The sequence below is a fragment of the Myripristis murdjan genome, chromosome 15 (assembly GCF_902150065.1).
Source record: "Myripristis murdjan chromosome 15, fMyrMur1.1, whole genome shotgun sequence".
NCBI classification, from domain to species: Eukaryota; Metazoa; Chordata; class Actinopteri; order Holocentriformes; family Holocentridae; genus Myripristis; species Myripristis murdjan.
This window is the reverse complement of record NC_043994.1, coordinates 22,597,882-22,624,374: the sequence shown is the minus strand read 5'-3', so window position 1 is coordinate 22,624,374 and position 26,493 is coordinate 22,597,882. Positions and strand designations below refer to the sequence as shown.

Here is a 26,493-nt window from a genome sequence, read left to right as displayed (position 1 = left end):
CACAAGTAACACCAGATATTGAAGTAGATTTGGATCACTTTATTTCAATTGTTAAAAATTTAACAGATCACCAACTTGCTCAAGGTATGAAGCAGACAGTGATTGTGTGAGATGCTTCCAGTACGTTAGAAATGCACTGATTTTCAAATTGAGTGGAGAGCACAAACAAGGGAGGTGAATGGGAAAGTACATACAATACAATCTTTACTCCAACATCTGCTCCTTATGACACACACACACACACACAAACAAAATATAATTCACCATTGTCTACAAAAAAAAATTTCTAGGATCAGGCAGAATGTTACAAGTAACACCAGGCGTGGTCAACACACTGAGCAGGTTTCCCCTCTTTCTGCCATCAGTTCCTCCAGGGAGAAGGGAGCAAATGTGCCTGGAGACCCATGCATCACACACAGCAGCCATCTAACTCTGCCTGCTTTGTGCAACATTTGACATCAACATTTGTGATTCTACATAGACCATACCCGACACCCAGTATAAATCAGTACTCTCTAAATGATGCAAATTTGCAAAGCCCTACAGTGAAGTTTTGTGACATCTGCTCAAAGTGACGCAACTAAAAACAGACTGAGCCTTAAGCCACTATACATTTATTCACCCCCCCCCCCCAAAAAAAGTTAGTCCAGTCCCTTTCCCTCATATTGCCATTCAAAATATCAAGTTAATTTACACAAACTGCAGTTCTTTGAGTCTATTTGTTTTAAAAAAGGAAAACAGGACAAATTTATTAAAACTGGGAAGCAGCGCTACAGTATTATCTTTAATTCCCTAAAGGTCAGATTGTACTGGTCCTCTTCTTCTCTATACCCACACGTGACGTTTGCAGTGAGCCACAGCCTGAAAGACAAAAATCATAATCAGTTAGACAGGCCACTTTGCTTAGTGTGTAATAGTATTAGTAATAGCATTATCTGTGATATAATCACTGATGAATAAAAAGTAAGTTCATCCGAGTCTGTTAAAATACAGACACCACAAAAACAATAATACGTTGAGTTGCATTAGTAACTGCAAGGACAATTTCTTGTTGAGAAGTCTTAATCTTGAGGAATATGTATACAGCACCCTTAACTGATAGAATATGGCTGGACCACAACTACATTTAAGAAGCAACTGTTGATTCCTTCGGTTCTCAAACGGCTCTTAATTTAAATTTTTAATAACTGGAAAAGCTACTGAACTAACAACATTTTGACGTGTGATTGGTGCACACCTATCACTTAAATTCATCGATGGAATCTTACTAGACAAAAAAGGTAATACAATGTGTGCACACAGACAATACTCCTCATGTACGCCAATTGTCATAGGATCTTATCTAACTTGTGGGTAAAACAATGGGCTTAGCCAATCAATCTTGCAACTTTGATCACTCAGAGACATTCACATCTATAGGGCTGTGTGTGTCACCATGCAGTCCAGCCAGAAATTCACTGAATGGACTGATGTGTTTCAGTGCCATCTTGTGGCGTTACTACTCACATTGCATCGGGTTGCTGTCTCCATGTTCTTGCACCAGAAGGCAGGTCCCCAGCTGCATTGCTCTGTTCCTAGCAGTCTGTGCAGAGCTTCAGGGCAAGCCCCCACTTTCTGTTACACGTAAAACACACAACACCAGTTAATAAACCCAGGGCTAAGACTGTCATGCAATATAGATAACCTATTACTGCTCCACAAGTTAATAAGCCAACATTTAAAAACAAATATTTGCGATTTAATTAAAACATTAGCCATGACATCCAGAATTACAGAACATGTTTGTTTTTAACAGATAAGAGGGTAGCCCTGTCCCCTGATACACCCAGGAAAGTACAACCTGCTGAGTGATAAAGTGATTCACATGACCTCTGGTGCAAGTCATTCTGTTTCAGATAATTCCAATTCACATCTCACCATGCACACAAAGTCTGGGTCCAGCATCTGGAGTAGCAGCTGGACAAGCATTGGCTCGTATTGTTCAACCAACTGGTCACACTGTTGACACAGGGCACAGAGATACTGGTGTTAAAGAACAAAAGTCACATGAAGATAAACTGGCAAACAGGGCAAGAGGATGCGTCGTCTCACCTCAGTCCGGACAGACTCTGGCAGGAAGTTGCAAACTTTTCTCACAGCATCTTCAATCTCTGCCTCAGTAGCATTCTGCTCCAGGATGCCGTCAATGTAGCGGACAGCCATCTTGCATACGTCACAGAAACCACCGGCCTTGAAGCGAGCTTGGTCCATTACAGCTGGGGAGAATTTCAATATATTTAGAATAATAAAGAATACATAAATAATAATAAATAAAAAGACAAGATGCAACTAATGTATTTAAACACTACAGGACATGGTAAACAAAACGCTGATGTTTTCCCTCAAGCAACTTAAATACAGCCAATAGTGGCTGGCCAGAAGGCAGACAAGGAGTGGATGCTTTTGAAAAGGTGTTGCACCTTGCATCTTCCATGCAGAGTAGAGGACTTTAAAAAAAAAAAAAGAAAAAAAAAAAAAAAGAGGAAAGCTTCAACTTTGGGAGGAGCACAGATGATGTAGCTTGCTTTTTCGTGAGCCATCTTATCAATGAAAAAGGTTTCACAGTACATTGGCTACAACCAAAACGGAAAAAAAAGGATAGACATCAAGGTAGCAGAGAAGTCCCAGCAACTGTCAGCAGGGAGCATCTTGGCTGTCTTGTGATAAGTTTCTGTTCAGTGTGTGAGCTTTCAGTAAACATTAACAAGTGCAAACAGTTAAATTCTGGTGCAGCTTTCTATAAGATAATGACAGCATGAAAAGACCTATTGAATTCATCCTCTGCTTTAGTTTCTGTGCATTCCTCTGCACCCTCTGGAGGGGAACTGTTTGTTCACATTATTTTATCAGTTAATATAAAATCACCCAAAATTTACAATCTAAATAATAAGTCTCAGACATTTCTCTAGATTCAATCTATGTAATCATTTTACTGGAAATTATTCACAGTCTCCCAATTTACACACCTCCTGTTGCCATATAAAGTTGAAATGCCAACTTCATAACACTTTCTGTGATGCTTTTGCTCACCAATGCCCTATCTCTCAAACATTTGTATTCAGTGTGCTGTGAAGAGTGGGAGCTTACGGATATATGCGCGGCTAGCATCCTTGCAGAGTCCCAGCACGGTGCAGACAGTCTTGGGGTCAGCCTGCTGCACGAGCAGCTCGATGATGGCCTGGCCATAGGCCTCAATCAGGTCCTGACACTGGGCAGTCAGAGAGGAGGGCAGCAGTGTGCACACATTCTCCACAGCATGGATCACTTCCTCCTGAAACAAACAAACAAACAGGTCACTTTGACAGGAAAGCAGACCTCACCAACTGTAAGTTGCATAAATAGACCCATATGTTGACAGGAATATGTGTGGTTACATTTTATAAACATGTCAGATGCATCAAGCAGCCCAAGTCCTACCTCTGTTTTCTGATCCTCCAACATGCTCTCCAGTTGCTTCATCACAAACTCACAGATGGCGCACTGGGGGGAGTCTCTGACACGCACCATTTGCTGCAGCACAGACCAAAAAAGCAACATCACATTTTGAGCCACAACCCTTGGTATTGTTCCTCTGTCAATATCAACCAACCATGCCATCTCAGAAATCAGGTGTGCCCATCATGCCTGGCTTACCTTTGCAGATTCCACCTTGGTGGCTGGGAGCACCTTGAGGGCAGGTACAGTCTTGGCAGCAGGGATCGTCTTGGCAGCCTGCAGCTTCAGCATGGGAAAGGACTTCTTCTCGCAGAAGCCGGCGTTGGCACAGATATCCTTAGGTTGCTGAGGAGAGAACAAACAGTAAAAATAAGACACATTCAAGTTTTGGAAAACAACCCAAGGCCTACCAAGCATGCCACATCACATGCTGTTAGGATAAACTACACCATTTCACAGCATCCATGCAAGTCCATTATTTATCTTATCTTTTACTATCCTTTGCCAGCAACATACACCCATACTCGCAAAACATCTTGTGCAGTACTACACTGTAACCAAGAGGAGCCCAACAAGACCAGCCACAGTGAAACAGCCAAATCCTAGTGCTGTTGCCGATTTTAATACATAGTTTGAGGAAATAGACCCCATTGGCTTGACCAAATAAGTACTCATGCATCTCTTAGCTGTATCAGCTACTTACTTGCAATACAAACCAAATCAAAAATCAAGAGTAAATAAAATACACTGTCAGCCTATATGATATGAAAAACAGACTTCAATGTGGCCCTTTTCCAAAAGTCTTGCATCAGGCACTCAATGTACATAACCTACCAGCCAAACAAGCACAGTGGATTAGGAGCAGTAGTCACATTCAAAACAGTACAAACATTTCCATGCAGCTCTATAGCGTGAGGTGAGTAGCACTAGTAGTGGACAGCACAGGAAGCGAGGGCTAAGGGTGAGAGGCTAGAGGCTGAACACAGAGAGACCTACCTGTTCCTGGGATCAGCACACAAAACCCAGAGCAAACCCAGAGCAGGCAAAACAGAGCAGGAAGACAGATGAATGGAGGGGAGAAAAGAATGAAAAAAGAAAAACAAAAGCAAAAAAAAAAAAAAATAACGCAATTAAGAAATGTGAATGAATTTAAGTCAGCAGGCAACGTGGCGCTGTAAGACTGGTATGGGCTCTAAGTCACAACATACAGATTATCACAGACCCATTAGTTCCAGTGACCAGTTCATTAGGCTCACAATTGGGCATTAGAAAATACTAATCATTCACTTTCAATTTGGTTTAAGTATGCAAAAGGCGAAAAAGGATTTTCTGAACATTCTTCTACAAAAGCTAAATAAATGGAGCAAGAAGACTGTATAAGACTCACCATAGACATGAGCTGCTGAACCACAACAGGAGCATATTCGCTGACATACTGCTTGCACTGTCATGGAGGAAGGTAAAGTCAAAACATAAGTACCACATATTATGCAGAATTGAGGACAAAAAGCTGTTTAACCAATAAAGATCTTTTTAAAAGTGGAAACCTAGCCATCTATCCGGGTCTCTCACCAGGTCAGACATGCCAGGCCCCAGCAGGTCACACTGCTTCTCAATACGCGCAATGAGAGCGTTGACAAATGAAGAGTTGGCCTTGGCCTCTGCTTGAGTGTCAGTCAGGAACTTGATGCAGTCCTGGCACACGTCATTATTTTCCTACAGGCAAGCAGATGAGGACAATCATTTGGACACATGCACAAAATGGTTTTCAGGTTAGCTGTGGGAAATTAAACCATGGTGTACCTCCTTTGGAGTCTCTTGTTTGGGGGCCTCCTGCTTGGAGCTTTCCTGGGGGTAGAGGAGCTGGGGCACATTGAGGAGGAAGGGGGCCACTTGCTGGGAAAGGTCAACTTGAGGAATCTCATTGGACAGGAGCTGCTCCTGGACCTGGGCCAGGGCTGACTGCTGAGAGCGACAGAGGCTCAGGGCTGCACAGACCACACCAGGATCCTCCTAAACACACAAACAATTGCATCCCATCAGTGACTAATACATTAGTTAACCACATCAAGTCAGTTGGTATCAATGATGGATTTGTTATGACAATTGCATGCAGCCTGTCTCATAATGATTTAAAAAGGATATGTGTATAAAATTATGCACAAACCATCTCACTATTTTTTGTAACAGGGCAATAATAAAACAAAGAAATCTTGTGTTTGAATAGTATGTGATATAATAATGATATAGCTTCAATGAAGCACTGCCATTAGTAGATCAAGAAAAAATAATAAATAAATCTATATCTAGATAGAGAGATAGACAGAATTTCCTGCATATTTCACACCAATGGCACATCCGTATAACATTAAAGCTGCCTAAAAAGGGATGTTTTAGTGAAATCAGTTCAAGGGGTTTAAAAATAAATAAATAAATAAATAATGACTTCCTTCCTACAGGATGAGCTATTGCGCTGAGTTTTGGCCAAATGAACATAACATATAGCCCTGTGGTTACATTATAAATGAGCTCCTAACACAGGCAAGCTGTAAACATCACAGTATGATTTTCACATTAAGAATAAGACCCACTTGAGCAGCCTAATGTCCGGCATAGCAACGTGATGTCAAACAGAACCAGTTACATTAATGAGGTCATTCAATCAGTTAATTCATCAATTAGCAAATATTTCCATGTAAACATACTTTTCGTCAAACAGAATATGTGTGTGGCAACTTCTTAAGTCAGGCTGGGCGATAGAGACAAAATCAAGTATCGCATACCTCTGACCTTGATGACAATATTGTGACTATGTTGTAGGGGTGACTGTTGGTGCTTTCACAAAATACATGCAAGATTTTTAATAAACAATCATTAATGATGTGGATACGCTAACAAAGCAGGCAGAAGGAAATTTAGAACAACTAATACAGTCTGGTAGGTTTGGAAAATTGCATTATTTTCCTGTAATACAGCCTTTAAAACCAGAAAGAGAACACTTATGCTGTCTGGAAATTTAGATATCGTAACATTGTGATATTGCACGTGGTTTTATAATCACAATACGATATATCAACATACTGAACAACCCTATAACCGTACCCTCTAGTCATTTAATAGATCAGCATCTGAACTATAGGAGGAACCTCAAGTGAATAACTTCTCCATCACGTGTTGTCCTTGAGTTCCAGGGTTCTCACAGTCACCATCACATGATGGCTTTTTATGGTGAACGTTTTTCAGGGTAAAAAAGGTACAGCTTTCTGTACCTTTATTCGAAATCTTCTTCTAAAAAAAATTTCGCTTTCAGCAATTCTCAGAATTGTTCTGGCAGGTGAAAGTTCAGACAAAGACAGCAATACACTAGAGACTGTCAGTCACGGGGGTTAGCAATGGCCCAACAACAGCCTCTCTGTTCCCATTTAGATTTGTACTCACTTCCCCATCAATGGTCCTTATTCAGCTCCCTGCACTTCCCCTTCACAACCACTTCTGTTTTTCCCTTACCCCGATTCAAAGAGGCAGACGGAGCTTAATTTAAGAGTCTTAGATTAAGCAGGAAGATAAACTGATGCACAAACTGAACTTCAAGAAGCTTTAAGGAGATTATTAAATCTTATCTTTAGTTCATTTGGCATCATCTGAACATATATTGCCTGCACACAGAGGTATACTTAGTGACAGCAGTAATGGTATTTCAGTGAGTGCTTCTGGCCCTGAAAACAGTTTCCAAAATACATTTTTTGACTTCTTGCTCACCAGCTCTCCAGTTATGATTCCAACGATGATAGGGTAGTAGCTGTCCACCATCTCCTTGCACTCTGCAGTCAAGCCACGATCAGGAATGAGCTGACAAGCCTTCTCCAGGTACCCAAGGATCTCAGACTGCAATCACACAAAAACAACCCAATTAAATTTACTTAACATTTTGTGTTTTGACAGCCTTACAGCAGCCATCTCAGTGGCTTGTTCAGAGATGAAATAAAAACTTCAAACAAATATATTTAAAAAAAAAAAAAAAAAAAAAAAAAAAAAAAAAAGACAGGAAGGGACTTTTGTGTCACCTCAGTAGCATTGTCCTTCAGCAGCTGTTCCACCACAGCCAACACTTCCTTACACAGCTCACATGGCACAGATTTCTGTTTCACAAAAAAAAAAGAGATAAAAAAGGGGGCAATTTAAACATGATTTGTCTCTAATAAGATCCAATCATACACGATATCTAGAGAATACATCAGGCAAACAGAAAACAGAGGAGGATATAAAGAAAGGCCTTACTGTATTTCTTCATCTATTTCAATGCAGACAAAATCAAACAAGTTACAGAGGCTGTTCTTGTCAAAATAAGCAAACTATAAATTAATCACAGCATTGACCAATTTGTCATTTTCATCATGGAGATAATGCAGACAGTGCCTCACCATCTGGGGCTTGTTCCATACGTTCTGTTGGCAGTGAGTCACGGCTCCACACAGGGACGCAGTCTTCACATTCTGGCACCAGTAGGGGGGGCCACGAGCACACTGCTCAGTGCCCAGCAGAGGGGAGGCTACAGCTGCAAGACAGAAGAGCACAAGTGAATCTTTAGGATCCCTTCAATACAGTGACGAGGTGGTATACACATCCAGTGTGCCTGGGTAGTTTATGTCAGCATATAAAGAGGCAGAAATGACAAAGAAGTCTGCGGTTAACTTTTTTTTTTTTCTATTAGTCAGCAGGACCTGGTTAAATTACTGATGCAAGTTTCCTCTCTTTCCTTATCTTATCTAGATGATAACCTGCTGTTATTGAGACTGGCCTATGGTGATATAAAGCTGTGATTTTATCACATGCTTTGAGAGTTCTCCCTTACCAAAAGCAAGAGACACTGGCTACATACAACATGGCAGGGAAATTCCCAGGTTTAACCATATCCTTGTTATAACTGAGGTCTAACCTAGGAAGCATTCCGATCCAATAGTTTTACCCAAAGGGTGTACATAGTTAAACATCAATACTGAAAAAAGGACATACTACATTGTGTACATTGTGCAGCTGTTTTACTAACTACCATCCAGGAAAATAATCCTAAACCTGTTGCCTCACATTGACTAGCCAACTAAATCTGGCACAAAACACCATCCCTTTGCCAAACCTGTCTCTGCTGGTCAACTGAGAGCACATAAGAGAATTCATTAATCAGAAAAAAAATAATTAATGTCCTGTCAAAGGAAAAGGGGATAACGATTGTTCTGAGTCCTCTTTTGGTCAACAAAAAAGAAAAAAATTTCAGTTCCCTAATGAACTCAAGTGAAAAGTGATGTGGAAAGTACCAGACACTCTCAGTGTATCTTTTCTTTTTTTTTTTTTTTTTGGTATGATGTCATAATAAGTAGTGGGTTATGCAAGGTCATTCAATCCTGACAAGAGGAATATGAAGACTTCACCTTTGCACTAAGTAATAGGATTTAGGACTAAATTCATTTAAGATGAAACTATTTACTGCTATGTGAAAGCAAATATAACCAACACATAGCCAAAACAGCTGTGTGCTCACTTTCCTAGGCTGACACATTGTGCAAATGTGTCCTGCTCACGTTTTATCTAATTTGACTATTTGCTTAAAAGACCATTTATAAAGGAAAAAAAAAAAAAAAAAAAAAAAAAATATATATATATATATATATATATATATATATATATATATATATATATATATATATATATATATATATATATATATATATATATATATATTTCACCAATATCATAAAAGAGTAGTTTCAGGTTCTAGAAAGAGCTTAACGGTCATTAGCCTAGTTACTTAACGAGTTGGTCATAAACAATAAGCTAACTGCTGTCACTCTACTGACCCAGATTGTTGCTGAAGGAGGCCAAGGACTTGAACTTTCTGATTTGCATGTGTTATAATTGGCCTTATAGCTCAATGTCTCTTGTGTTGTCCAGTGTATCTCAGAACTCAATGTCTCTTGTGTTGTCCAATGTATCATATAGTTCAGGACAGCTTGACCACTAGCAGAGAACAGATAAAGCTGGAGCCAGATGTACTTTTTGTTAGCTATTTTGTTAGTTAGGTCTGTGGCATTAGATACATGCCCAGTCAACATCCACACACTAGCCTAACACATTCTAGAAACAAGGCGTGGACAGTGGTTGGCCTGTCCATGTCCGGGTAACTGGCCAGTTATTCTCGGTTGCATGTAAGTCCAACCTCTGTACGGGGCAGGCCCAGCCCAAGAAGATATATGTGCATCATTTCATAATATCGGGGCTCTTTCTGACTGAGATCCTGTGAGAGCTCTGTCACTCTGAGCCCAGCGCTGCCTTACTTTATATGAGACCAAATAAATATTTCATCTGAGAGCTGAAGATTGACACCGGTTTGTTCTTGGGCTTTCAACAAAAGAATCGGGTGCCAACACATGTTTCCTCAATGTATGCATGTGTGACCATGTGTCTCTGTGAGGGGTGTAAAACCGAACCAGGTATATAAAAAACAAACAAACAAACACACACATTCAATATGGTGCAAACCTAACAGTAAAAAACAAACGAACTGATCAATACAAAATACAGCCAACAAAGTGCAGTGTTGCAAACAAATCCACTGTATGAGAGTCATGTAACCACACACTTAGACTACTGAAAACAAACATAAGATACTTTCAGTATATTCATTATTTCATCAGCTAAGTAGACTTTTGCCTCTGAAAGAATAGTGAATATTTATTGATTTCATGTTGTTATCCCAAATCTCTGAAAGTAGCCTGTTTTATTTTTTGCCAATAAGATAAAATACACAACACTGACAATAGCAGTGTTTTTTTTTGTTCCTCCTAAATACAAAACAAACCGAACCAAAACCAAAGTTGTGACCCAAAAACCATAAATTGAACTGTGGGTTTATGGAACAGTTACACCTCTGGTCTCTAAGCGTGGTTGCTGATACATAACCATAACTTAAAGATTGAATCAAAATGAAACTCTCTAGGGAAAGAAATCTCAATCATCAATGTGACAGATAGTCCAGTCATTTTATGAAAAAAAAAAAAACTACCTGGAAAAAAACCCTGTTTTTTGGTATTATATGGTCATATATAGGTGATTTTGAAAACTTTCCACCAATGGGATTCCTTGGGATTTGTTTACCTCACTCAGGACATACTGAGGATACGAAATCAGTTGAGTTTGCTTCTCTTGCAATTTGTCCTAAGTTGACCCCAATTTTGGCCTAAAATTACTGGACTAAGAAGACACTCAGCAGAGTATAAACTGATCAGCATGTCAGTGTTGACCCCAGTGAGTGTGTGCTCTGATGATAACCTGCTGGAATAGGATAGATAGAGCTGGCTGCATTGACAAGGACCTTTCAGACTTCAGTTACATAGACTGAGAAGGAGCCCCTCCCATTCAGTGTTGAAATCTACACAAATACAGTGCAGACCGCCCACACTCTCCACTGGCTCACGGATCACATGATCAGTCAAACAAAATAACAAGCTGTTCTCAACAAGGACAAGCTAATAACCCACAATCTTTACATAATGGAGAAAAAAGAAAAGAAAAAAAAAAAAACAGCAAACAAACAAGCAACTTAAATGCAGCAGTAAAAGTTGATCACCAACCAGGGCAACATTTAACACACTTTGCATTTTTTCTGCTGCCTTTGTACAGCCTGACAACTAGGCCATCGAGTTCAAACAGAAAGAAAAGATAAAACTTCAAGGCCTCTGTTAGGAGCAGTAAGCAAAAAAAACAGCTGTGAGTCATTTTCTGTGATAATCATGATTCTCACATAACAAACTTAATTGTAAAAAGGTGACTAAGCATTACGTGCTACAGTGAATCACAAAAAGACTACATCAGGCCTGGGATTTAGCAGCTAGGCTGTCTTTGTTCAGCTACAACAACAACAACAGCTAGTAAGAGCTTAAGTGTAGCAGCCTACTTGTGTGCATTAAAAGTTTAGGAGACATTAAAACTGAGAGGTACATATGCATTTTTATGAATGTCTATGCAGCAGGAATGTGCTAGTGTTCAAACAGAACATTGTGTAATTTCTCTCTGAGGCAGGAAACCAGGACCAAGATAGGTGCTAACTACACAAAGCACAAAATGCCATGAATTTTGTAAATCAACGGTCTGCATGCAACCACTATTTGCGATCTGATAAGATAATGACGCATATTCATTTCAGAACCATATTCAAAATGTCACATAGCCAAGGTACCAGTAAACAATGCTATAAATAGCCTGGTTGTTATTACAGACATGCAAAGCTACAGACATGCAAAGCTTCACAGCAGAAACAGGTTATGTGTTTATTTCAGGGTCACGTTTTTGTTGGCGATACACTCAGGCTACTGTCAAGGATGTCGCCGAAGCAAACACACACAGCCTGATAAAGAAGCGAAACTCATGACCTGAAAAATGTGTTCTGTTGAAACTATGTGTATGCCGTTTGGACTGCTGATGGGGACACTTCACCACCAGCAAGTTTCATTTCAGCTTTGGATAAAAGCTAACATGGGTCAAGTTCCCCATGAAACCGAGGCTTCCGTTATGAGGAAGTTAACAGTTCGATTCAATTTTTATTTCAGAGTCAGGGTCCCGTTAAAAGACAGGACATTGCACAGAATAAACCACATACAGAAGATCAAACTTGCATGTAAAGGCAGCCTAAATGGCACTGGTGTGAGTCAACGTAAATCAAGATTGCATAATATTGCATTTCCCCCCGAAAACTTACAACTTAATTGTCCTATATTATTCAAAAACGTAAATGAAAACGGCTATTAACGCGACAAATTTAACATTGCAAGTAATAGTAACGTTTCAGGATGTTAAAAAAACAAACATTTAAAACGATCTATCGCTAAAAGTTTGACGCGAAATATAATACAAAATAATGTTGGTCAGCTAACAACGCATTGTTTTCTAAAAGTTGGATGGCTAAAAAAAATAATAAACCCAACCTTTAATTATCCCATGCAATAAAGTTAATATTTTCCAAAGACGTCACAAGATAGTGAGCTAGCTAATGTTAGCGGTAGCTTTAGCCGTTAGCTATTGTTAGCACTGCTAGCTGGTTATGTGGCTAGCTAACGTTAGCCGCTGCTTTGATGTCTCACGGAAAAGGAGCACACACTCGCCAGCTTTCATGGTGGGTGTAATTAGGTGTGGCAGGTGCATTTGCGAGTACAAAACACAACAGGCTATAAAATGCAATAGCTATAAATATAACGACTAAGCAAGAACCAGGTTAACAATAGTAAGTGAGCCGCTTTGTTGACATTTATCGAGATTCCGTTTGAAGCGCTTCCGCGTTTTGACTCGTTATAAAACTCACCCTGAAGTGACACTTATTGTGGAAAAAAAGCACTGTTGATTATCTGTCGTTCGTCGTATTTACCTGAGGACACGAAGAGCAGAGCTAGGAGCAGCATGACAACGCTGTTTTGGGGCTGTTTTGCCGCTGTCTGTCTCTCTGTGATGAAGTGTGATGAAGGCGTCGACTTGTCAGCACTGCAATGCAGCCCAGGCCCCGCTGATGCTTTTATGATGTAGGCTGCGCTGTCAGCTGACCGCCGGGGAGCATGTGACTCCTGCCGCTGAGATCATCCACACAAACACCCCACCGATAGTGCAACTTAACTAACATTTTTTAATCTACAGTAGAGAGCGATTTAAACCTCCAGAAAATCATTATAACAGAAATTATCACCCAAATTTAGCTGCATGTATCTCTACCTGAGTAGCTTCTTAATTACCCTTAATTGTCCCTAGTAAATTACGAACACTCATAAATAGGAGGCAAAAAATGACCCTAGAGAAACATTGATGCATACAAAATGTGTACAGGGCATTGAAAACATATCATCATGTTAATTTTATGTTTACCCAGATACCAAGCTCCCCATAAATTTGGAAAAGAAATTAAATATGAAGAATAAGAAAGAAAAAAAAAACTGTTAACCATGTATTTAGAGATGATAAACACTGAATGTGAGGGTTAAATTCTTGCCTATGCCTAAAAGAAAAGAAAAATTGAGTGTCTAATTGGTAGTGGGGTATGGGACTACGACCTCCAGTCAGTGATCTTTATAAGTGATGAAATAAAATATTAAAGAATGACTAACACAAATATATTTTCAGAGCAAAAGTTATTTTTCAGCACTTCAGCAGATGTATGAATTAATCTGCTTTCTGTCCATCTTCATGCCATTCTCATCCATGCTCACACTTCCCCTCACTTCACTCATAACAAAACACATTAACGAGTTCAGAATAAATATAAATGTATAATAATTAAAAAATAAAATGATCACAAATATTATATCAAGTATAATATCAATCAAAAATTGTGTTAATTGCTTTGTTCGCTTTGTTTTTGCATACAGAATTTTGTAATAATTACCAACAACTGGGTTGACAACTGGTCTATTCATCTCATTCTGAACAAAATAAATAATTTCTACAGATCAAAACAAATGATAAATGATAAAATAAATGAAAAAAATGTGTGACAATTCCATCAAAACCACACGAGTAACATGTTTAACTGGACGGTGCATTCGTGTAAAAGCATCAAATATCGTGGCATTAAGAACTGACACAAGCACATTTTCAGAGAAGCATGCCAAAGCATCAAATATCGTGGCATTAAGAACTGACACAAGCACATTTTCAGAGAAGCATGCCCTCCTCAGTGTAATTTACATCGGTTTGATAGTACAATTCCATTATCATGTAAATCAACCTGAAAAGATGAGTAATATATAATTTGCAAATTAAAACAACAGGGCGGCAGTTTCCTTTTGAGAAGTAGCGACTACCTCAGGGGAACAAATGGACTTCTCCTAACTGAATAATGCCTGAAATGCTATTCTACATCTCTTATGTATTGTTTTCATGTGACCATTTAGTTTATGCCTTGTGTCATGAAATTTTATGAACATCACAAAAAAAACCTTTAAAGTTTCACTGCCCATTTCTACCTTCTGAAGAGTTAAAGCCGCCCTTTGTCCCTAGTCATTATTTATGGCATGTCATTTGATCTGATGAGACAATCCCATCCAAATTTAGAAACTAATGCCAACGTTGTAGAATTTTTTTTGTTGTGGACTTTCTCAGAAGACACTGATCCAAATGAAGCAGTAAAACTCAGCAGTTTCAGGCCATCTTCGGTGCGCTGCTTGTCAACAGTTTAAAAAAAAGCAGATGGTGTTTTAGCGCAAACGAACACTGACGAAACAAGAACTGAAATTGCCTTAACAGCCACAGAGCATCATGCGGAACAGGGCATTTTACATCGATTTTTAAAAAACAAGCACTCATTTTCTGTACAGTACAAAAGAGTGGTTTATTAACATGACGACGTCCAAATGCAGACCAAGAAATATGAACAAGCACGGAGGGGGAACGTGTTGCGTGGTGTGTGCTCTGGATCCAAATTCCAGTGAATCCCTGCAAAAAAACAAAAGGAAAAGACATTATACAGGCAGACACAAGTTACAGCACACTCAGCACCCACAAAAATAGCATTATGGATATTGGCCGACCTATGTGCACAATCCACGAAGTCTGTACAAAGTTAGCACATTACCACATGATCAAGGTGCGTAGCAGCTCTACCAAAGACATGGACGCAAAGGTCAACCCCCTTTACTGGCAGTTTTTATGTATGGTTTGTGACCTCCATTCGCATGTAATGTCTTGGGTTTTTATTTTTGTGGTTCCTGGTTATACATTAATCAATGCAGCAGTCCATTCATCCTGGAGATATTTTATCCAGTGGGTGTGTTTGATTCTGCCTGTGTTGTTACTCATTTGTACACACTTCCTAATTTGTTGGTTGTTGAGCTCTTTCCTCTTCTGCACAAGAGAGACTGCAATAAGGAGCTGTCTGGATGTCCGGCTCCCTCTTAGAGACTGATTATAATATTTAACAATAAAGAGTATACGTGTCAGTTTTATGATTTATTCAATCCAAAGGACATCTTGTCCTTACAGTGGATAATAAACAATGAGTAATTAAATTTTGTGAAGTGCAGGGATGCCATCACCTCAGATCTGTCTCTGCTGTACATGCAGCCCAACCTAAGCTAGGATCGTTTGTACTCTTGCCTCTAGCGTTGTGCAACGTCTTGCACACCGAGTTCAGTCATGTCTTGGTTTCTACCTCTACATAGTATATTGTACAAACAGACAACTCGGGCCTAATTTATACCACTACAGCCACCATTTCAAACTGTAAACTGTCAAGTAGACAATACCTGAATTTCTCAAAGTCTTAACATGAAGACATACAAATTTCAATTCTTCCGCATTTTCTGACTGTGCAAATTTTTATCCTTATGCCAGGTAATCCAGGCATGGGGCTACTGGTGGAAGGAGTACTAGAAATTATAACTTGAGCAAAAGTATTGCTACATTGCTGATATTTTACTTAAGTAAGATTAGGACTACTATAAAAATACAAAGTAGGTCATTTTAAATGTACTTTGTTATATGTCATTATTTCTTTGCAGGTGTCAAAGGACAAGACCACTATGTTCAAATTAGAGTCTTTTAATTGGAAATTCAAAAAAGTGCACAAAAAGGCCTGATCACTCTTTTCGTCTGTGCTGTCTATGCACTGTGAAACAATCCACAATTTCTGCCCTGCTTACAGAGAGCCTAAAAATTGTGCTCTGTAATGGGTGTGGGTGTGATTGAAATGTACCCAAGTATAGTACTTCAGAAAAAAAAAAAAAAATCACTGGCCTTGAAAAGGAGAAATACACAAAAGCTCCTCAGTTACAGCAACAGCAGCAAATGCGGTTTGTTACTTGCACCCTTGTTGTCCTGCAGGAGGAAGAGGATGTCCGGTCTCAGTGACCAGGCACAGGCCTGCCACCTTGTGTACACTCTGAATAGAAACAACAGTCTTGCTCACACCAAGGTTATTATAGTTAACTAAAACTAATTACTAAAAACTAAAACTGGGTGTGAACAGACATTTTAGTTAACTGAAATGAAAATAAAAACTTGATTTTAGGAAAAAAACAAAAAACAAAAACAAAGACTGAAACGATTTTATGTACTTACAAAACTAACTAAAATTAAATTTAAAAAATACAGAACATGTCTTTAGATTTAGGCTTTTCCTTCACAAAGTGTTGTGTTTTTATTGTAATACCTATTTTCTCTCTCTCTCTCTCTGTCTCAATAAAACTAATATGGAAACTAATAAAACCTAAACTGCAATGAGCAAAACCACTCTGGAAACTAACTGATATAGATATATACATATAAATATATTTTTGTATATTAGATTTTTTAGAACTGACTTATTATTATAGGGTATGAAAAGTTTTTTTTTTTTCTTATATTCTTTGTATTGATCCACTTTATTCATTTTGTTACTTGTGTTTAATTTTTCTAAAGATATGTAATTCTCCAAGTGTTCAGAGGGATATTTTGTGTAGTCTGTTCTTTCCTGTGCAATGTCTGGACAACCAGCTGCTGCAACACAACAATTTCCCAATTTGGGATCAATAAAGTACATCCATCTATTCTATCCATTTATCTATCTATATATTTCATCAGTTTTAGGGGTGGGGGAAATCATTGCTAACCTACTACACACTATCATGATATTTAATGTGGCAACATTATATCGATACACGGACGCCAAGTATCGATACTGTATCACCGAGACTCAATGCAACATTTATGACAGGTTTTTAGGACAGAGCTGCTCAGTCTTGACAATCCCTATTTTTCTGAAATAAAAGTGACTGAAGGGAGATGAACACGATGAAAACTTCATCTTGTCAGATAAAACACATGTTGACAAAGTTTTCCCATGGGGAGATCGTTTGCATATGAAGAAAATATTGCAAAATGTTTGAAATGATCGTGATAATATCGCATCGCGGTGCTCCTTACTGTGACACATGCAGGTCCTAGGGGCTGGGGGCAGGAGCCGGGCCGCAGCACGTCCGCCTGGGAGCCGCCGTGTCCTTCTTCAGGAGAGTCGGCCTCACCACGTCCACATCTCGGTCTAAGTGGTCCAGCAAGCCCGGGACGATGCCGGGAGCCGCGTGGAAGTCGATCAGAAAGTAAGCCCCGCGGTTGTGCCTCTGGTTGTGTTTGGATATCTTGTAGGGCAGCAGCCGCTCCCCCAGGTTCTCCAGCTCTCGCACCACGGCGCCCCGCTCCATCAGGGCGACCACCGTCCGCCGCAGCGCCGCCGCCGTCTCCGGCCGCTGCATGGCCTTCACGATCAGGGCCAGCTCGTACCGCGGCATGGCGTCGACACTCTCAGAAAATACAGATACACACGTTGAGCTCAGGCAGCACAGGTAATGTCATCACCAAGTTTATCCTTGTCAAAGACGGCCATGTTATGACACGAGGGAGGGGGAGGAGCTCGGCGATGACGCGTAATGTATGAGACTGATGTTGACTGCAAAGAGAAATTTAGTAATGGGCTAAACATCTCAAAAGCGCAAAATAATAAAATTATACCCTAATTACCAATTACAATATTTCACACACATTTGTTGTTGTTGCTGTTATTTTTGCTGTTGGCCAATTGTGAATCCCAAGAGGGTAAAAAAGTTAAGAGCTCTCACTCTGCCTCTATTTCCGCAATTATTATTATTATTATTATTTTTTTAGCACGTCACCATATTTATAAATTGACCTGTTTTATGTCAATCTTCATGCAGTTCTAATTCATGCGCTTCGCTTCACTCATAACAAAACTAATAGCATTATTCTTCAGCATAATGCCTCATTTGTACTCTGTGATATGTTTTACCTCATGATTTTGATATGATGAGGATAGTCTGCTCTTTGGATACTGTGCTTGATGTTTTACATGTAAAATGTTAGACATTAGACATCATTAGACATAATGCACATGCTTTTTTCAAATTTATAAGGCATGTTTTTTTTTTTTTCCTGTTTCTTACAATTTGATTCTTCTGTTGAGATTGTCCCAGTTCCTCCTCGGAAATCAATAAAGTATTTTTTTATTCTGATTCTGAAAACAAGTCTTGGCAGGCCACATTATGAGGATGAATGCTCATGCGACAGGCTCACTGCGTATGTTCAGGCCGGGAAATGGTCCAGACTTTTTTCCCCCCTAACAGAGTGAGCTCTGTTCTTACTCTACAAGCTTCGTGTGAAACATAGCATGACGTCTTCTTTACGCGCCTCGCGCTCTCCTCACGTGCCCACGTAACCCAGACGCTTCTCCCCTTGCACACGGAGCGTGGTGAAGATGGCGGAACACAAGTCGGTGCCCAGCGACCTGTACAAGTGTGTGTACTCCTTTCTGCTGGAGAACAAGTTCACCAAGGCGGCGCAGCAGTTCCTCAAGCAGACCAAAGTGGTAAGAGGCGCGCGGGGTGGCGTCGTCAGCGAGTCGCGTGCTGTCGGGTGTCCAGCCGGCGCGAGGAAAAGTTCCGTTTCAGGGAAAACAGCAGCACGAGGAGGAGGTGGACATAGCTGCTGTGCTGCGGCTCTGCTCCGCACGTGTTGGTTAAAACTCACATGTTAGGTGTATCTCAGCCTTCACCTGCTCGTTTAGAGTTAATCACGAGTCTCTGCTAACACAGACACCGTGCTGTCAACAGTCACCTGTGTGTTAGCTTTACCAGCGGCTATGGAAAGTGATTGGTTGTAACGCAGTATTTTGTTTCCCAACAGAATCCACAAGATCAAAATGAAGAAAGCCTCGTCAACATCTACAACTTCTGGGTGAAGTGAGTTGCTAATCGCCCCTCAGTTATTTCTGTAGTCCTCTCTGATTTGTTCGCACTAATGTTAGCAACCACTGAACTTGGAAATTATTCCCGTAAACAGTTTTGAGGGTAATTCAGTCCCTACTAACGCCTCATCATGTAAGATGTCGATGGTGATGCTTATGCGTTCAGTCAAGATGCCTGCTGACTTCCCTGTCAAGTTTTTAACATTGTCACTGTTTCTTTTAGGTCTCCTGAAGCCAGGAAACGAAAAGCCCCTTCCAGCAAGGCTGAAGCCGCAAATGGGCCATCAGCCAAGAAGGCGAAACCCAGCACGGAGACCTCCAGCAGTGAGGAGTCAAGCAGCGAGGAGGAGGAAGCTGCTCCTCCACCGAAAAAAACAACTCCAGCAGGTACAGTTGATGACGCATCCCGTGGCGGAGCATTAACAAGGTTGCATTTAATTATAGAAAATCTGGGGTAGCAGTGATTCCAGAGCATCCCTAAAGCAATATTACATTAAATTTCTCTGATCATGATCTTTTTCAGCAGCTAAGGCTGTGCCTGCTAAAGCAGCAGCAGCAGCAGCAGCCGCTAAAGCTGCATCTAGCAGCAGTGAGGATTCAAGTGGCTCTGAAGATGAGTCCACAAATGCAATGGCTCCTGCAAAGGTAGGAAGGAATATCCAAAATCCAAACAAATCCTACATTCACCTCTACTAATTCTATGTACTCTTTGCAGCATGATCGTGTCTGTTACATTGTCAAAGATCAAGGGTGTAATTTCTGCTTGCAGGCTCCAGCAAAGCCCCCTGCAGCAGCAGGTGGTACAAGGAAGAAGGACAGCAGCTCTAGCAGTGAGGAGTCTGACTCTGAAGACGAGCAGCCAGCTAAAGTCCCTGCACCCAGTGAGTTGATGGGTTGACTTCAAGCATATTGAGATCCAGCTGTCAGTATGGTGAAATAAAAAAAAAAAAACTGATAATGTTTGCATTTGGTTTGACATATGTCTTATCTAATGTTGGATGTTTAATAGAACCTAAGGCTGGTACGGTCACAACACCCAAAGTTGCCACCACCACTAAAGGTGCAGCTCAGAAAAAGCAGGAGAGCAGTAGCAGCGAGGACAGTTCATCTGACTCTGAAGACGACAAACCAGCTAAGGTACACAAAATTAGTCCTTTCCTGAATATCACTTCCTTTGTTATTGGAGACTTTTGATATATTTGCTAAAAGAAGCTTAACAACTTGGATTTTAACAAGTACATATAGACTTGGGGACCAGGGGTGTCCAATCATGTGCCATGGAGGGCCAAGAGGCTGCAGGTATTCATTCCAACCAAGACCTCCACCAGGTTATTTCACTGATTAGTTCCTCCTCTCTGATACAAGGTGCGGTGATCAGTGAAGTCACCTGGTGGAGGTCTTGGTTGGAATGAAAACCTACAGCCTCTTGGCCCTCTATGGCACATGATTGGATACCCCTGCTTTAAACCTTCATTGTGGATCTTGTATATCTTGACAGGCACCAGTAAAGTCACCAGCCCAAGTGAAGACCCCCGCTGCTCCTGCTAAAGCTGCTCCTGCTAAAGCTGCTCCTGCTAAAGCTGCTCCAGCTAAAGCTGCTGCTGCAGCTGAGTCCAGCAGCGAGGACTCTTCATCTGATGAAGATGAGGCTCCTCCCACCAAAAAGCCTAAAGCAGGTGCGCTGTTGCTTCCCTTTGTGTCCACGAGTATCACTGAGATCAGAGTGAATGTGCCTTGATGCTGATCAGGTGGCTGTGTGTTGGCAGGAGCGTACAGTGCAGTCCCACCTCCTGCTGCAGTCCAGAAAGCTCCGGCTGCAGCAGCAGCCAGCAAGGCTAAGGACAGTGACTCCTCAGACAGCAGTGATGACAGCAGTGATGAAGAGGAGAAGAAAGTGACGGGTAAGAAATGCCCATTTTCTTTGACTTATAGTGTCTTTTGTATTTATGGGAATTGTTTTAACAGTGTTGCATTCTTCATAGCTAAACCTGCTCCTGCAAAGTCCACCCCTGCAAAATCCGCCCCTGCAAAGGCTGCCCCTGTTAAACCCAGCGCACCTAAAACTGCTGCAAAGAAGCAAGACTCCAGCTCAGAAAGTTCAGGTAGGGACAGAAGTTTGAGCCACAGTCACTTTATATGCAATATGATCTGAAGTCATGCAAAGCTTTTGAACGTGCCCATCTGTTCAGATTCAAGCTCAGATGAAGAAGAGGAAAAGAAACCTGCAGCCAAAGCAACTGCGGCTAAAGCAGCCCCGGTCAAAGCTGCCCCAGCCAAGGCTGCCCCAGCCAAGGCTGCACCTGCTGGGGAGGAGGAAGATTCATCTAGCTCAGAGGAGGAAGAGGAGGAGGTGAAGCCTTCAGTGAAGGTGACCCCCGCTAAGCCTGTCCCAGCTAAAGTCACACCTGCTAAGAAAGACTCTTCCTCAGAAGAAGACTCCAGTTCAGAGGAGGAGGAGGAGGTGCCGAAGAAGCCCATAGCTAAAGCTGCACCTGCCAAGAAACCCCCAGCTAAAAAAGACGACTCGTCAAGCTCAGGTAAATAAATCCAAATTTCAGCCCGTTATTTATTTATAATTTGGCCATTTGTTATAATACTTTTTTTTTCTTACTTGCAAATCTGCTTGTCTGTTCAGCCATTTTTAAATTTTTTAACCAGTTTAATAACAGACTAACAAACTGTAATAACAGAACTGGCAGTCATGACTTGGTCATTTATGTTGTTTACCCCTATTCTGTTGTTGATGATCATTCAAATTGAATCTCATGATCTTCCAACTTTTCCGGTTATTTCATGTCACTTATTTTAACGTTACATTCTTACCTGTGTAACTGTGTTTCAGACTCAGAAAGCAGTTCTGAAGATGAAGCCCCAGCAAAACCTGTTGCTAAATCTGCTGCCCCAGCAAAACCTGCTGCTAAATCTGCTGCCCCAGCAAAGCCTGTTGCTTCCACCCCAAAAACCCCAGCCAAGGCTGCCGAGAGCAGCTCTGGGTCAGAGGACTCTTCTGATGAGGAAGAGGAACCTGCTAAAGCCAAGCCAGCTGCAGCTAAACCAGCAACCCCGGCCTCAAAACCTGCTACCCCTGCAGCAAAGCCTGCTGCTGCTGCAGCAGAGAGCAGTTCTGACTCTGATGACTCCTCTGAAGATGAAGAAGAACCACCCAAAGCCAAGCCAGCTGCAGCTAAACCAGCTGCCCCGGCCTCAAAACCTGCTACCCCTGCAGCAAAGCCTGCCGCTGCAGCAGAAAGCAGTTCTGAATCTGACTCCTCCTCTGAAGATGAAGAACCAACCAAGGCCAAGCCAGCTGCAACAAAACCAGCTCCTTCAGCCTCAAAACCTGCTACCCCCGCCTCAAAAATCGCTACTCCTGTTAAAAAGCCTGCTGCAGCAGAAAGCAGCTCTGAATCTGAGTCCTCCGAAGATGAAGAAGAACCAGCTAAGGCTAAGTCAACAGCAGTGAAGCCAGCTGGTTCAGCATCAAAGCCTACCACCCCTGTAGCAAAGCTTGCTGCAGCAGCAGAAAGCAGCTCTGACTCTGGCAGTGACAGCTCTGATTCTGAAAATGATGCTGCTGTCAAACCTGCAGCCAAGAAACCATCTGCAGTAGCAGAGGCTGCCAAGCGTCCTGCCCCTGCTGCTCCTGTCACCAAGGCTCCTGCTGATTCTAGCCGTGGTGCCTCCGATAGCTCCAGTGATGATAGTTCCAGTGATGAGGAGGACAAAAAGAAGGCAGCACCAGTGCCCAAGCCAGCAGCTGCGAAGGCACCTGCAGCCCCAGCAAAGAAGACAGAAGAGAGCAGCTCTGAGTCTTCTGACAGCTCTGAGTCTGAGACGGAGGCCAAGACCACACCTGCCAAGCCTGCAGTCACCAATGGCAAGGCAGCAACACCCAAGACAGCCACCCCAGCAGCCAAGGCTCCAGCCAAGCCAACTGAGTCCTCATCGAGTGACAGCAGCTCTGAAGAAGAGGAAGAGGCCAGTAAAAAGACTAAAAAACCTGCTACCCCAGCTGCACCTACCAAGACGCCCCCAGCAGCCGCAGCTAAACCTAAAGAGAGCAGCAGCTCCTCTGAAAGTTCATCAGATGAGGATGAACAGACCACTAAAGCAGCCACAGCACCCACCACCCCCACAACAAATGGTAACTGTTAATAAATACTGAATGTTGTTGACATTTCTGCACAAAATTGAATGTTTATGAGAAGACTAGAAAAGGTCATGCTTGTTTGTTTCTTACCACTGCTCTCTCCAACCATTGTTGGCCTTTTTGGGAGGTTTCATATAGCACCTATGGGCCTAACAGTGTGAAAAATTGCTCTCGGCAATATCATGAGCAGGACTGATGTGGATTGTTTTCTTCTTTATTCATATAGGCACAAATGGCAAGAGAAAAAGAACTGGAGAGTCATCTGAAGAGGACGAAGCTGAAGACAAGACTCCCAAAACCAAGAAAGCAACAAAAACGCCACAGACCTTTCCTAAAGTCAAGCAGAAGGTAAGACCGCTGAGACCGGGACGTAATCTGTAGGATCTGTATGATTTCCATGTACTCTGGTCTGCCAGATCCATGTCACTGAGTTAAGGTGGTGTCCTTGCAGAAAAGGGACTTGGGGTGTTATGAATATTGACTGTTTGTCTCTGTCCCTCAGTCTGCCAATGTACCTTTCCGTCGAGTAAGAGAAGAGGAAGTAGACGTTGATGACCGTCTTGCAGACAACTCTTTTGACGCAAAGGTGAGCTGAACAATGTAATCCCTTCAACTGTTTCACTATGTTTCCATTAGTGAATAATTAAATTCTGGGAAAAATCAAGTAAATTAAGGTTTGTTTCTGATGTTACGTCCATGTGCTGTGACAGTCAGCTGTGTCTGAAGTCAGAGGTCAAAGGTCATTAAATACAATGCACATGTTCTGTTTTTTTGTTCTTTTTACTGAGGGGAAAAAAACAGAATCCGCCTCAATTAATCGTATGAACTTTGTTGCTTTTGGGGATTTCATTCCACATTTGCTGTTTCATCAAGCTTTGTTGTGTGATATGGCAAGATGCACATAAAAAACATTGACGCAAACACTTTAACAAAAACACTTTAAAAATGGCTTAGCATCCTAATGTGTTTTCTCTCCTCCAGCTTGGAGCCAACGGTGACTGGGGCCAGAAAGCTAATGATGTGCTCAGGTTCACCAAAGGCAAGTCCTTCCGCCATGAAAAGACAAAGAAGAAGAGGGGCAGCTACCGAGGAGGAGCCATCTCCACTTCGGTCAACTCCATCAGATTTGACAGTGACTGAGGACCTTCTCACACCTCACACACCCATCCAAACTCCTGTACCTCAGGACTGTCAGTTGTCTGTCCTCTGTACAAACTCCTCCCTGACCATCATCACCACACTTCTTACAGTAGCAGCAGCAAACTGACAGAAGAATGTGAACCCTTGTGGTGAGTGGGCACTTAGATGTGATTCTCTGCTATTAGTTTGTAACGGGAGACTATTTGCTTCAACTCACCTGAAACCAACGGTGTAGTGCGTTTAGTGGTGGCAGGAGAGGTATATCCTCTGCTGGACAGATTATCAGAGCTGATATCCAGGCACTGCAGTTACCACTTGTAGCCACTAGGTGGCTGTAGGCCACCAGTTAATGTAAAGATGCTTATTTGCGTTTTGGCTCCTTTGTTGCTTATTTTGACTTTGTTAACCTGTACTGTTTTTCTCATTCAACAAGCGTCTCTCTTTATGTCCTTATAACATAAAAATTGGAGCTAATTTTACTTGTATATCTATGTTGAAAGGACATCAGCCATTCATCTCGACAGGTTCTTTATCTGAGGAAGGAAAGGCTGAAATGGATTTTTTTATACCTTACATAGATTGTTGGAATTTGGTTGGCTTGTGCTTTTTTGTTTGGCCACCTTTCGGTGTGGAGAGGATGTGAAACTTGGGCTTCGTCTCTATGTGAACATTTAACGACCTACGTTTTATATTAAGTATTTATTTAAATGTTTTATTCCATTTCAACCTTGAGGACCTCAGATTTTTTTCCATGTCATTCTCAAGCCATTTTTCTTAGTCTGTGTTTTTTTTTTTTCCCTCATGCTGAAGTGAGACTGCCCCTTTAAACCCACCAAACTACTGGATCAATGGTGTGGAATTTACTTTATTCACCAACATGATTGACAGCTTGTGGGTTTCCATACCACCCACCATCAAGTTGTCTCAATTTGAATTTACTGTTAAAACTTTTGTGTACGACCTGTCTCTTTTCTTATTGATTCTTGCAACTGTAATTAAAGATTTGACAGATTAATTCTTGGTGTGATCATTGCGGTTTTAGACTGTAGGTCTTATTTTTCCTTTCATCTCTCTCCTGAGCGCCCTGGTTTCACTTTAATCAGAGCAGCCGCAGCTTTTTCTAGGGCTGTGTTCACACATAGCGACACTGCAGCTTCACACCTAGCTGCACAGCCCGAAGAGAGTGCAAGAGCTTTGATACAAGGGCTTTTATCCAATCCACCGTTCGAAACGAGCAGAACTACAGTCTTTAGCTTTGTTGTTGTAAAAGGACTCTAACAAACGAGGCTAGGGCTGTCACAATATCATGTTTTCCTTACATGGTTATTGCAGACAAAGAAAAAACTGTTATATCTAGAAAATTTGAAGGAAAAATGATTAATCAGATTCACTTTTATGCGTTTTGTCTCTTGGCACAAACCAAAATACAAATTTATGGAGGTGGACAGTGTGTGTGTGTGTGTGTGTGTGTGTGTGTGTGTATGGCATTGGGAGAGTGAAACACTAACCAAAGACATGGAAATTATTTAATAGATGGATAATTTACACAATACTGCTGATTAATGTAACAATATTCCATTTTTAAATATCAGGGCTATCATCAATATCTGTATATTGCAACACCCTAAATGAGACAAATTCATAATGCATCCTTTCCCCCCAGAGGTCAAGAGTGTTTGACAGTCAGGCCATGCATGATAATAAGGTCTTCTTTTTGGAGAGTGCTGACCACTGACTGGAAAATGATCCAACTCCTTCCTCAGCAAAAAAAGCTGATGTGAAATACTCAGCAGGGCCACTTGATGGCAGTCAGACAACTTTGAGCTGCTGCACTGACCTCTGTTGACTTGTAAGCCATTCTCTTCTTGGGTTCCTCTGTATTTAGGCGAATTTCAGTTCCTTGCAGTGTAGGAAGAAGATAATTGATGAGGCCCAATCATTTTATTGCCAATTCGGATTTCAAAAT

The 26,493-nt window shown here is 41.3% G+C and overlaps 3 protein-coding genes across 6 annotated transcripts; 1 reads left to right on the top strand and 2 right to left on the bottom strand.

Annotated features, from left to right (window-relative positions):
* Nucleotides 1–18: 18 nt before the first annotated feature.
* psap (prosaposin) lies at nucleotides 19–13,042 on the bottom strand. 2 transcript variants are annotated; one of them, XM_030070122.1, is made up of 15 exons: nucleotides 12,887–13,042; nucleotides 7,896–8,029; nucleotides 7,539–7,613; nucleotides 7,234–7,359; nucleotides 5,278–5,487; nucleotides 5,047–5,190; nucleotides 4,862–4,918; nucleotides 4,471–4,476; nucleotides 3,673–3,819; nucleotides 3,457–3,549; nucleotides 3,127–3,310; nucleotides 2,092–2,255; nucleotides 1,918–1,998; nucleotides 1,507–1,614; nucleotides 19–861 (listed from the first exon to the last, which is right to left on the bottom strand). In XM_030070122.1, exons 1-15 carry the CDS (start codon nucleotides 12,918–12,920, stop codon nucleotides 826–828), a joined length of 1,599 nt encoding a protein of 532 aa, XP_029925982.1. In that variant the 5' UTR covers nucleotides 12,921–13,042; the 3' UTR covers nucleotides 19–825. The 2 variants fall into 2 exon arrangements, with proteins under 2 accessions (XP_029925982.1, XP_029925983.1); XM_030070123.1 differs by lacking the exon at nucleotides 4,471–4,476.
* Nucleotides 13,043–14,817: 1,775 nt separating this feature from the next.
* On the bottom strand, nucleotides 14,818–17,902 carry mrps6 (mitochondrial ribosomal protein S6). Its single transcript, XM_030071431.1, has 2 exons — nucleotides 17,407–17,902; nucleotides 14,818–14,940 (listed from the first exon to the last, which is right to left on the bottom strand). The coding sequence occupies exon 1, from the start codon at nucleotides 17,766–17,768 to the stop codon at nucleotides 17,424–17,426; it is 345 nt and encodes a 114-aa protein (XP_029927291.1). The 5' UTR covers nucleotides 17,769–17,902; the 3' UTR covers nucleotides 14,818–14,940; nucleotides 17,407–17,423.
* Nucleotides 17,903–18,705: 803 nt separating this feature from the next.
* On the top strand, nucleotides 18,706–25,542 carry nolc1 (nucleolar and coiled-body phosphoprotein 1). 3 transcript variants are annotated; one of them, XM_030070731.1, is made up of 14 exons: nucleotides 18,706–18,859; nucleotides 19,177–19,232; nucleotides 19,461–19,624; nucleotides 19,761–19,882; nucleotides 20,007–20,118; nucleotides 20,247–20,374; nucleotides 20,736–20,913; nucleotides 21,004–21,138; nucleotides 21,220–21,339; nucleotides 21,427–21,774; nucleotides 22,080–23,381; nucleotides 23,614–23,735; nucleotides 23,890–23,973; nucleotides 24,369–25,542. In XM_030070731.1, exons 1-14 carry the CDS (start codon nucleotides 18,749–18,751, stop codon nucleotides 24,525–24,527), a joined length of 3,141 nt encoding a protein of 1,046 aa, XP_029926591.1. In that variant the 5' UTR covers nucleotides 18,706–18,748; the 3' UTR covers nucleotides 24,528–25,542. The 3 variants fall into 3 exon arrangements, with proteins under 3 accessions (XP_029926591.1, XP_029926592.1, XP_029926590.1); XM_030070732.1 differs by having other exon boundaries at nucleotides 19,174–19,232; nucleotides 19,764–19,882; XM_030070730.1 differs by having other exon boundaries at nucleotides 19,174–19,232.
* Nucleotides 25,543–26,493: the final 951 nt, after the last annotated feature.

Excerpts from the sequence above, each read along its gene's own strand:
- psap (XM_030070122.1), bottom strand. The coding sequence starts at position 12,920 with ATGCTGCTCCTAGCTCTGCTCTTCGTGTCCTCAG. Across the intron at positions 2,256-3,126 it reads TGCTAGCCGCGCATATATCC|CTGTAATGGACCAAGCTCGC; the intron begins GTAAGCTCCCAC and ends AATTCTCCCCAG. Across the intron at positions 1,999-2,091 it reads CAGAGTCTGTCCGGACTGAG|TGTGACCAGTTGGTTGAACA; the intron begins GTGAGACGACGC and ends CTGTGTCAACAG.
- mrps6 (XM_030071431.1), bottom strand. The coding sequence starts at position 17,768 with ATGCCGCGGTACGAGCTGGCCCTGATCGTGAAGGCCATGCAGCGGCCG.
- nolc1 (XM_030070730.1), top strand. The coding sequence starts at position 18,749 with ATGGCGGAACACAAGTCGGTGCCCAGCGACCTGTACAAGTGTGTGTAC. Across the intron at positions 19,233-19,460 it reads ATCTACAACTTCTGGGTGAA|GTCTCCTGAAGCCAGGAAAC; the intron begins GTGAGTTGCTAA and ends TGTTTCTTTTAG. Across the intron at positions 19,883-20,006 it reads ATGCAATGGCTCCTGCAAAG|GCTCCAGCAAAGCCCCCTGC; the intron begins GTAGGAAGGAAT and ends TTCTGCTTGCAG.